The 12,142-nt window shown below is 47.9% G+C and overlaps 1 protein-coding gene across 3 annotated transcripts in view; it reads right to left on the bottom strand.

Moving 5' to 3' along the window:
* Arfgef2 (ADP ribosylation factor guanine nucleotide exchange factor 2) overlaps positions 1-12,142 on the bottom strand; it is an 89,416-nt gene that overhangs the window by 67,090 nt on the left and 10,184 nt on the right. For all 3 annotated transcript variants that reach the window (XM_031372803.1, XM_031372804.1, XM_031372805.1), the window contains exons 2-3: positions 5,310-5,340; positions 4,607-4,730 (exon numbers count right to left, since the gene is read on the bottom strand). In XM_031372803.1, coding sequence (XP_031228663.1) covers positions 4,607-4,730; positions 5,310-5,340 — 155 coding nt within the window. The remainder of the gene's footprint in view (positions 1-4,606; positions 4,731-5,309; positions 5,341-12,142) is intronic.

The following is a 12,142-nucleotide window of genomic DNA, read 5'->3' as shown; positions in this document are numbered from 1 at the left end:
TTCAAATCCCAGCAACCACATGGTGGTTCACAACCACCCATAATGAGATCTGACGCCCTCTTCTGGTGGGTCTGAAGACAGCTACAGTATATTACGCCAGAGCAAGCAGGGCCCAAGGGAGCAGGCCGTCCTGAGTTCAGTTCCCAGCAGCCACATGATGGCTCATGGCTATCTGTACAGCTACAGTATACTCATACACATAAAATAAATCTTTTAAAAAATTAACTTTAATTAAGGGCCGAGGAAATAATTTAGTCATCAAATGCTTGCCATGCAAGGATGAAGAACTGAATTTGATCCTTGGCACCCATGTAAAAAGCTAGGTATAGAGGATGACATGCCCTTGTAACTCCAGTGCCCAGGAGGTGGGGACAGGCAGATCCCTGACAGCCGAGCCTATTACTGAACCCCATGTGCCAATGGAGACCCCGTCTCAAAAACCAAGGTGCACAGCTCCTGAAGAACAAGGCTCATCTCAGACTTCTACATGGACCCACATACATCCACGCATGCCAACACAAACAAATACAACACCTCTGCCCACACACAAAGCCAACCAACAAAAACTCAAACACAACATATGTAACATGAACAGGGCCATCTGGGCCAATCATTCCTTACAGGCTTCACTTTGAATAAGGTGAAAATGGTATTCTACTTTTTAATCTTTTTCGTTCTTTTGAGACAGACTTCTGTATGCCTTGAGTCTCCTGAGTATTCTCTGTTGTACTGGATCTCACGCAAGCTAGGCAAATAGTCTACCACAAAATTTCTGGCACAAATGTAGTGCCTAACTAAAAAATATTTATTATTATATTTTTATGTATATGAGTGTTTTGCCTACATGTATGCCTGTGGAAGCCAGAAGAGAACATCAGATCTCCTGGAACGGAGTTATAGATGGTTGTGAGACACTTACAGATGAAACATCTCTCCTGCCCCAATGTTATTGTCAATTATTTGAGACAGGGTTTCACTGTGCAGCCCTGGGTGGCCTCCGTCACATAGACAAGCTCCACTTGTCTCTGCCTACACACACGACTTATATTTAATTTTTATCTCGACCTTTAAAAATTCTATTTTTGAAGCCAGGTGTAGTGGTGTATGCCTTAATCTTCCAGCACTCAGGAGGCAGAGGCAGGAGGATCTCTGTGAGTTCAAGGTCAGCCTGGTCCAGGACAGCCAGAGCTAAAGAGTAAGACCCTGTCTTGAAAAAAACAAACAAAAAAAAATCTATTTTTGAATGTTTTATAATAAACAAAGTTCATATATATATGTATATAATATTAAATTGAAGTTAAAATATATTCCCAAAAGTATTAGTATGTATCCAGAAAAACCATTAACTTAGGGAAGACAAGCTTTGCCCCTGGGCAGTGTGGGTCAGCAATGCTTCACAAGACATCTCCAGGCTGCACAGGACATCTCCAGGCTTCTAGAGCAGGGAGGGGCATCTATGCCAACTGGCCTCCTTACAAAGCCAACCCTAAAGCACCTTTGTCCCTGTTGTCACCTCCAAGAGAAATGGGTGACAAGGCACAGCGTAGGTGACTTCAGCTGGCTCCACTTCTGTCAAAGTCAGACTTCACCCTAGATTCTGGACTTAGGTTTCCAAGGCATGAGCTTCCTCAACTGCCAGGAAATTCCAGTCAGACAAGCTTAGCCTGGCAGCAGAGGGTGAGCTCCTTTTCCATTCAGTCTTCTAGGGTGCCTATCTACTTCCTAAAGTCATAAAAAGGGGTTACTTTACACCGTTTCCACTCAACGTGGAGACACTAGCATCCCTATTAAATTCCAGAGGATTCCATTCCAAAGGAGAACCACACACCTTAAGGTCAAGGCTCCCAGCGGGCAGAGGGAAACAGAGCTCCAAGGTGTTTAAAGTCATGCATGCACACAGAGTGAAGACACTAACGCCATCACTGAAGAAGCCAGGCCACATGGTGACAGGTAAGAGAATAAAGGACCAGGTACTGAGCACATGGGTCAGGTGGTCTCCACTGCAACTACTCACAGAAGCCACAATGGTGGGAAGGCAGGCTCAAATAAACAAGTAAACACACATCTCTCTGTTGCTATGACTCAAAGTTATGTGCCCTAGATCCAAATTTTCAAGTCTCAGAATCAAAAGTGACCATTAAAATATTGGGCCTGTGGGATCTAAACAGACATAAGGCCACGAGGGCTGGGCCCTCACAGTAGAGTCTGCTCTGTAAGAACAGACCAGAGGGATTGCTTGTTCTCTAATCCACTAAGGCACACTAAGAATATGGCATTCTACAGCGGAGCCATAGTCCTCACCAAGCAGCAAGGGCCTTGACCTTGGACTGCCCAGCCTCCAGAGCTCTGAGCTAGGGTCGAGTGTTGTCTAGGATTCAATTATCACAGCCCAAGCTGAGACCACTGGGCTCCAACACGACTACCCACAAAAGCTGACAACAGATTACATCGTAAGTGTGGGCTAGAAGTCCTACAACCCAAAGAAGCCCATACTTACTGGACAGGTGACTTTGAGCTGAGCCAGCCACTTAGTCACCTAAGCCTCAGACTCCTCGACTCTAAAACAAGAATGAAGCAGCGCTCAGAGGCAGATGCAGGCAGATCTACAAGTTCAAGGCCAGCCTGGTCTAAGAGTGAATTCTAGAAGAGCCAAGGCTATGCAGAGGAAACCCTGTCTTGAAAAAACAAGCAAAAGAAAACAAAAACAAGAACAAGGGTTCTACAGAAGCTTGAGCAGAGTGCTGGGGATGACGCTCCTGCCGCCGACAGCCCGGGGAGGGTGAGAGCTCTCACGCTCAGGACATTAATGTGTTAGCATCAGGACTCATTCCCAAACTAAGCCTCATCATGGGAAGCAAACAACTAAAATTAAACTGATGTCAAATTTCCTCAGAAAGCATTCACAGCATCAAGTATTTTAGGATGAAGTAAGACTGAGCCTGCCATTTGAGAATTCTTGGCTCATTAGAAGCTGCACATAGGACATGTACAGAATTATCTGGAATGAGAGAAACAATTTTTCATTTGAAAGAACTGCTTCTGTGGAAAAAAAAAAAACCTGTCACCAACTCTAAAGTGTGTGCATATTGAAAAAAAAAAGAGATAATAGAGTAACTATGAGACCCAGGATGCCTCTTTGCAGTTCTATGCATGGGCACACAGAACCAACAGATGACAACATCTTTGTCAGGAAATGCAAATCGCCACGAGGCTGAGGGCCTTGGGACACAACTGTCTAAGCTGCCCTAACAGAATCATCACCTGCTCCCTGTCCCCTGTCCCTGGAGTGGCTGACAACTTCAATAACGTCCACAACTTCTTCCTCTGATGGGATTGCCTACTAAGGTTAAGAAACTTGGAGCTAGGGGCTGGAGAGATGGCTCAGCGGTTAAGAGCACTGACTGCTCTTCCCAAGGTCTTGAGTTCAAATCCTAGCAACCACATGGTGGCTCACAACCATCCATAACGAGATCTGACGCTCTCTTCTGGTGTGTCTGAAGACAGCTACAGTGTACTTACATATAATGAATAAATAAATCTTTTTTAAAAAATTGGAACTATCTAGAGGAAAAAAAAATTATGGCTTGGGAAGTAAGGTGCCTGAGCTGCCCTGTGTCTTCCGACTCTGTAGGATGAGCTCCCACCTCTGCACTCCCAAGTCTTTAGCAGTTAGAGAATCTCAGGGAGGAAGCTCCAGACTCAGTCAGTCCTCATCTGCAGACTGCTGGCCACAAGCACTCGCTCACTCTCGTCCTCTCTCTTGCTCAGAAGCATTTGATAGCCCCATCAGAACCATGGCTACTGTAGAAATGCACAGGGCATCCTGGTGGTGGTGGTGCACGCCTTTAATCCCAGCACTTGGGAAGCAGAGACAGGTGGATTTCTGAGTTCGAGGCCAGCCTGGTCTACAGAGTGAGTTCCAGGACAGCCAGGGCTACACAGACAAACCTTGTCTTGAAGAAAAAAAAAAAAAAAAAGCGTTTTTTTTCCTGTGATGTTTTTACTGTGTGGCTTTCACAGTTTTATCCTTTCTGCTCCTCCCTAGTGTGTGAGAAGTGCTTCCTAGAGCTAAGGAGCAACAAGGCTGGGGCTGCCTTACAAGAAACTGCAGGTACTAAATAACCTGCTGGCTGTAAATGCAATGTTGACGTGCAGATTAAGAGGTGCCTTTAAATAGAAAAACAGAGCATGAACTTATACATGGATCAGCTGGTCCAAAATGGCCTGGGAAGCCAAGCCCACACTTCCCGGGGCTGGTCAGGTCATGTTCATAGCGACTGAAGATCAGAACTGCCACAAATAATCAGGTGTGGCTGTACCTGTTTCTACTCCTGAGAGTACACATTAACACCATCAACGATGAGGCTGGGAACATGTAATGTACCACGGATATCAAACACAGTCAACCTACAACTGACTACAATTTCTCCCCTGGGGAAATGTAACTGCAGCTAAGGAGTGCAGGCCCCTTCCCACCAGGACATCTTTACACAGGAAGCTCTGCTTCTGCGCCACCTCCAGGGGCATTCTCAGCACCAGAGTAGCACAGCTATGGGTAATGGAGCGCTCACATCAAGGACCCCACCACCAAGTCGAAACATGGTACCTGCAAGCAGTCCAGGGATGTGCTGACCACCCGAGGGGACTTGGATTGGCAGGCCAGCTCGAATGGAAGGAAATACTTGTCAGCTTCAATGAAGTTTGCCTTTGGTGGAGCCGCAGCGCCAAGCCTAGGGAAAAGCAGGAAAGGGCCAAGAGGAAGAATGAGGAAAAAAAAAGCTTGCTTCTCTCCATCTTACTCAATGTTCCAATCGTGATTGTAAGCACTGAGTTAAAAGTGCTGGAAGCGCTCTCCTGGAACGATGGTTACAAGCTGAGTACATGTAACTTGAGAAAGAAGCCACCAGAATGCCATGTGCAGAAAGCAAGAGCTCTGATGGGGGGGGGGGGGTTACTCAGTGGTACTGGACAGAATCTGCTACAGCCATGCGAGAGCCATGTTTCTGAGCTGTGACTGCTGGCTCCCATGGAGCTTGCCAGAGCAAGCTGCCCCTTGCCACAAGACAAGGCTTCTGCCCCCTTCTCAAGAGAAGGCAGAAAGGCATCAACTTGGCCTTCTTTAGCCATCCCTCCACGCACACGTGTAGCACTGGGCCAGCCACCTGCCCAGCTTGGGAGCCCTGCCATGTGAGCACTGTGCCAGCAGAGCGTGTGCTGCCCCTTTAACTATGAGAAGCGGAAACACACATGGAAGGGGTTCCCATGGCCACCACCTGCTGCACCCCAAGAGGAGGAAGCAGGCTGCTTACCTCTGCTTTTCTAGTTCTGCTTTAATTTCATCTGGTGGAAGAAGAAAAAGCACATTAGGAGCACGCAACACTTACAGAAAAGAAAGTTTGCTACAAGGTATCTAGAAACCATTGAAAAGAATATTTCTGAGGTTGTGGAACACTCAAATTTTGATATAACGTGAAGCAAAGAACTTATCCCAGCAGTAATGCCAGCCCATCGGAGTCACTATGCTAGGCATGCGTGTAAGTTCATGTTGCCTTCACTTCATGCCCACAGGACCCTGTGGGTGGGCACTACTGTTCCCTTTCACCACTGGCATGCTGGAGCCATCCTGTGCACCTCTACCCTCTAGATGACAGCAGCATTTCCTGCCCCTGCAGTGTTAGATTGTGCTTTGTGATAAGGTCTCACTATGTAGCCAAGGCTGACTGGAAACTCATGATCCTCCTGCCTCAGCCTGTTGAGTGCTGCTGGGAGGTACCAGCATGCTCTCCCGTAGTCTTGAACACCAAATGTTCCCTGAGCAAACTCCCTCAGTGAGAACGAATCACTTCAATGAGGAAATACAGACATCGCAAGAAGAGAGAATTTCTCCACATTACTCATTAAGAAATGGGGGAGCAAGAATTGAATCTAGGTCTTAGCTCTGTGGTCTACGCTCTACCTCTTCTGCATGGCCAGTATATGTTAAAATAGTTAACGCAAAATAGCAAGTACACAAAACCATACACAGGAGACTGGAAAACGCTTAAGAAAATACTGAAATGAGTTAGGCAAATGCTGGAAGTTTCTTAAATAGTGGAGTGGTGCCGGGCGGTGGTGGAGCACGCCTTTAATCCCAGCATTTGGGAGGCAGAGGCAGGCAGATTTCTGAGTTCAAAGCCAGCCTGATCTACAGAGTGAGTTCCAGGACAGCCAGGGCTATACAGAGAAACCCTGTCTCGAAAAACAAACAAACAAACAAACAAACAAACAGTGGAGTGGTGGTGTTTGGTTCTTTTAAATTACACTTAATTAGTTATCTGGGGGAGGGGCATCAGTGAGGACCAGAGAGCTACTGTCAGTTGCTGGTTCCCTGCTCACACCATGTGGGTCCTAGGAACTGAACTTCAGTCGTTAGGCTTAGCAGCAAGCACCTTCACCTATTAAGTCATTACGCTAGCCCCTCTTATTTTTCATGTGTTTTCTTTTTCTTTTGCATGTATGGGCATTTTGGCTGTATGTATATCTGTGCACGTGATGCCCAAACTCCACTAGAGCTGGACCTAGAGACAGTTCCAAGCCTCAGTGCAGGTGCTGAGAATCAACCCTGGTCCTTTAGAAAAGCACCCAGAGCACTGAGCTGCTGAAGTGTCTCCCCAGCCCCTTCCTTTTTTCACATTTCTCTGAGGTCAGGACCATTGAAAAGGAGAGTACCCTTTTTTTAATAATTAATAATTAATTTTAAAAATAATTAATTTTTTAAAGATTTATTTACTTTTCTTTCAAGTTATTTACTTAATGTATATAAGTACACTGTCATTCTCTTCAGACACACCAGAAGAAGACATCAGATCCCACTACAGATAGTTGTGAGCCACCATGTGAACTCAGGACCTCGGAAAGAGCAGTCAGTGCTCTTAAGCTCTGCAGTCATCACTCCACCTCCGAGAGTACCTTTTCTAAGTACTTTTTTCCAGACAGGGTTTCTCTCTGTATAGCCCTGGCTGTCCTGGAACTCACTTCTGTAGACCAGGATGGCCTCAAACTCAGAAATCCGCTTGCCTCTGCCTCCCAAGCGCTGGGACTAAAGGCGTACGCCACCACCGCCCGGCTCACCATAGCCTTTCTACACACTCTCTTAAGAGCAAGCAGTCTGGGTTAAGGGCAACAGCCATCCCAACAGCACCAAAACACACTTCTGGAAGTTCTTAAGTTCCATTTGCTTGGAAAATCAAGGAATTAGGCCAGCTAGAGGTGGTAACGTCTAACCTTCTGGCTGGCCTACACATGCTTATTGCATGCCTAATAAAACAGTAGAGAACTACCCATGAGGCTGTGAAACTTGAGCTTATAAAAGGAACAGTCAACATGGACCCTGTCCTTAAAGGACATAAATCATCCAAGAGTGGGGCCCCACCTCCAACAGAAGGCTACAAGACTGGCCTACAGGATGTAGCTTCATCGACTTACGTAACACAATGGCTTTGCTTAGATGACAAGTTCATGTGAGGCACCAGATGCACCCTGCAGCCAACTCAAGTGTAAGGTTTTCTTCTGGACAGGATCAGCACTCGTAGGGCTCAGTCTGATGCATCAGGTACAGCCAAGCCCATGCTAGAGGCAAGTGCTCTCTGAGTTTTCCAACCATCTGTTCTGGATACCATCGGTGCTAACCAGTGACACACAAATCTCACCAGTACAGCCACTCACTGTCCACGCGAGGCACCAAAACTGGCAAGACTAAACGCAGGGCTTCTCACTTGAAGGCCTATGCACGCCAATCAGGAAATGTCAGGAGAGGCAACAGGGAGAAGAGATCTTAGGGACGGCGGAGCAGCAGCTTTCAGTGGCTGGCACTGGCAGCTCTAGAGACTCTAAGCGAGAGTGTTGGTTGCTCTGATTATCCCAGTGGGCAAACCCAGACTTTACAGGAAAGTTTGGATTGCAACTCAAAGCAAATTCAGCCTTTCCATCATAACTATGCCCAGATCAGACTGATCTCCTGGCTGCCCTGGCCACAAAGCTACTGGCTCATAGTTCTCTTTCAAGGAATGGGAAGAACTCAGAAGCAATACTTTACTGGCTGCAGAAAACACCTGCAGGTAAGAAAAGTGGCTTAAAAAGTAAGATCATCAACTAAAGACAAAATGCAGGCTCTACACAAGCTCAGTGGCTCTGCACGAGCTTACTCAGTGGCTCTGCACGAGCTCAGTGACTCTGTACAAACTCAGTGGCTCAGCTGAGGAGCAACAAGAGAAGCAGGCCAGACTCTGTATAATCCTTACAGACGAGGAAATGAGAGCCAGAGAACTTTCCTGGTAGAGCTGGGATGAATCCAGGAAATCAGTCTAGAGAATCCTTGTTCATAAGTTCATGTGTCCCTACTTCTCAAAGCATGCACAGAGAATTAACCTGTAAACTATAAACAAAACAACATATATACACAAAACCACAAAGCTTTGCTAACAATTCAAAACACAGGTGCTTTCTTCAGTGGGAAGCTGGTTTACAGCCAGCTATGGAATTTCCCAATCACCTTTCCTATCAGGACTCAGCAAAAGTACATTCTAGTCAGCCTAGGGTACTGGAGATAGAATCTACAGTCTTCCATAAGCTAGCAGGCAGTCTACTACTGGCATACACTCTGAGAAGTAGTATCAGGAAACACGAGGCCTCTCCCATGATCTACTGCTACCAGGGAGTTCAAGAAGTCTCGGATGGCTGGGCATGGGGGTGCACACCTTTAATCTGGCACTCAGGATGCAGAATGGATCTCTCTGAGTTTGTAGCCAGCCTGGTCTACACCAAGAAGTCCAGGACAGCCAGAGCTACATATAGAGACTTTGTCTCAAAAAGAAAAATAGCAAATCTCAGATGCAAACCCCACACTCACAGACTTAATTTACCTTAAGTGCTAAGAATGAGGAATTGTCCCACTTCCTAAACTACTTTTATTGAGGAAAAGAAAAACCACACTGAAATCCTGTTCACTGGCTTAACAGTGCCAGATACAGTACAATACCTTTGTAGAAGTAGGCAGCCTCTGAGGCTGACTACCATGGGCAGCTTTCAGTGGCTCTGAGTGTAAAGAGGTCAGGACAGAAGCCAAGGTTAGCCAGGAGCTAATCACACAGGCCAGTCAGTGCTCTGGGCCCATGTACAAACCATCCGGGCAAGAAGCATTAGCAAATGGGCTGCTAAAACCATTCTCACAGGCTGGAAATGTCCAAGGAACAGCTCTGGTATCCATGATTCTAGCTGACTGGAGGCACAGGGCTATATGTACTATGGTTAGGCCCTGAACAGGCCTCAGTTCCAGCAGAGAGATGGATCCTGATATACTATGGTTCTGGTCGAGATGGGCTTTAGATATGCCATACCATGATTCTGGTTGAGAAGGCCATTGGATATATTTAGAGGACACAAATATTTTCCCACTAAAAAGAGGGATAATAAGGAACCAGGGCAAGTGAGAGGTAGAATCCGATGACAGCCTGTGTGTGTGGGACTTAAACACAGCCACCCATGGACACCTGACAGCTGACTGGTACCAGGTAGCTCATCAAACCTCCAGAATTGCCAGGCAGTGGTGGCACATGCCTTTAATCCCAGCACTTGGGAGGCAGAGACAGGCGGATTTCTGGGTTCAAGGCCAGCCTGGTCTTCAGAGTGAGTTCCAGGACAGCCAAAAGCCAGGGCTATACAGAGAAACCCTGTCTCAAAACAAACAAACAAACAAACAAAACCCTTCAGATGACAGGAAGTCGCCACAGATGCCACAGACTCACAGACTGTCAGAGGACTCGGGTGTGGCTACTTTATGAACAACCCCAGGAAAGAGGTCTTGCCATAATCTGACAGGGAAAGCAGGCACACAGCAGGTGGCAGTTTTACATCTTTAGCTCTTATGTCAAACCAAAAGCCAGCGGGAATGCATTCTCCAGTGCTGCACAGGAGAGCTGCTGGGTGCCCTGAACTGAGTGAGACACCTGCTCACTGTCCTCTGCAATCCAGGGTAACAGAACAAGATGCACTCTCAGTGAGGACCTCGAGGCAGGACGCTCACTCACCACTCCCAGGAAGACAGGGAGGATGGCTGGGAGACCGAGGCTGGTGGGACTCGCCCTGCACTCCACTGCTCCTGTGCTAATAGCACTGCACTCACAGCTGCCAAGGGGGCAGCCAGCAGCAATAAATGAGCAGGCCACAAAGGAGAGAGAGACCTGGGCTAGGGGAGCTGCAGCTAGAAAGCCACAGACTTCTGCAGAGATGGATTCTGGGTGTTGTATTATCTGCAAAACAGCACCCCCACTCTCCAGCCTCCCCTTCCCATCACATCCAACCCTGCCCAACAGCCACCATCAGCTAATCCCCTCAGAGCACAGCATCTTTCCAATAGGACAGCCACATATCCCTCCTATCTAACTCAGCCCCGTCCCCCTTCAAGGCCCCCGGCCACCTGCTCCTCCACCCCCAAATCCTCCTACAAGTGGTTGGTCATATTCTAAATCTTGGCCCTGTGTGGAACTGGGGTGCTTCTAGCTCCTTGATAGTCTCTCTACATGATCTCCTCTCTTTCCAGGTAGCCTACCTACTCAAATGCTCCCAGAGGACCTTACTCTGGCTGGCCAGACCTCCCCATGAGCTTGCCTCTTCCTGCATTTTCCAGGTGGAGCCCTTCCTTCAGCAGGACTGCTGACAGAGTGAGAGCACTCAACAGCCATGACTTCTGACATCTGGTCTCAATTTCTGGCAAAATCCCATCCTAAGATAGCAATTCCACCCTCTGGGGACCTGTGCCCACCTAAGCAGACACCCAACCACAGGTAGGTCTATGATGCTGCCAGCGCCAGCCTCAGGGGAGCCTGTCCTTCCTACCCTTCCTACCCTATTCTGCACTATGTGTACCACACATTGCTCTCCTCAGTCTTTCACTGACTGGCATCATCACATCCTTCCCTCACAGCTGATATAGCAGCCTCCTGTCACGGAGAACTTAGATGCCAGCACAAGGAGACTCTTTCGACTTCCTCTTAGCAAGCCTGTCCACACTATGATCCCCTTGTTGTGGGGCAGGGAGGAGATACCCCCCTCATGGCCACCTATCCCTTCTGCTTGCCTGGGGACTTCACATTCTCAGGACTGACCACTCTTCTCCTCACAGGCTACCATCACTGCCCACTTACCTACACTTTCTGCTTCTGGCCTTCCCCTCCCTCCATCCCTCCCATCCCACAGCTCTTCTCCACACAGCAATCAGAGGGAGCATCTTATAGTGTAACAGTTAACACTCAGAGGTAGACAAGCCTCTGAGCATGCCTGTGAGACTGTCTCCATTACACTGGGTGAGACAGGAGTCACATTGACTGTGGGCAGCACCACTTCTGGAGTCCTGGGCGAAAAATAGAGAAAGCTGAGCATCGGCATCCACCACTCTCTGCTTCCTGACTGTGGCCAAGAGACTAAGGCCTCAAGCTCCCGCCACAGTGTCCTGTCCCATCAAACTGTGAACCAAAACAAACTCTTCCTTCTGGAAGCTGTTTTGAGGCAGGAAGGAGACAGGCAATGTGGGAAGTGGCTCACTCTGAGGGGAGCCAATGGCCCTCATCTGCTCAACTCTTCGATAGCACGAAGTTCAGAATCCTTACAGCTCCACTCTGGTTTCCCCGTCCACAACTCTGGAAGGCACCCTCACTCTCCACCATATCCCAGGGTTCTTTCAGTCCCAGGCTCACATGTCACCTCTTCAGAGGTGCCTTTCAGCATCACCACCAGCTGCCACTGGAACCACTGCTCTGCATCCCTAACACCTTCTGCATTTCACTCTCAGCTTTCTCCACAGTACTGACTGGTCACTCCTGACATACTATGTGTCAGCTCCTTTATACTTGCTTCCCCAACGCAGCAGAACTGCTATGCAAGCCAGCCTGTGCTGTCCACTAGAATGTGTCAGCAGACAGGAGCGGGTGCTCAGTGCTAAACACCTGTGTAATTCTCTTTTTCCTTTCCTGTGTTACTTAACCTCTCCCTCAAGTGGATCCCTTTTCAATGACATTTAGAAAATTCCAAGTGGCCGGGCAGTGGTGGCGCACGCCTTTAATCCCAGCACTTGGGAGGCAGAGGCAGGCGGATTTCTGACTTTGAGGCC

This window comes from Mastomys coucha, unplaced genomic scaffold (genome assembly GCF_008632895.1).
Source record: "Mastomys coucha isolate ucsf_1 unplaced genomic scaffold, UCSF_Mcou_1 pScaffold15, whole genome shotgun sequence".
In the NCBI taxonomy this organism is placed as follows: domain Eukaryota; kingdom Metazoa; phylum Chordata; class Mammalia; order Rodentia; family Muridae; genus Mastomys; species Mastomys coucha.
The sequence above is the reverse complement of the archived record's forward strand: the minus strand, read 5'-3'. Positions and strand labels throughout refer to the sequence as shown.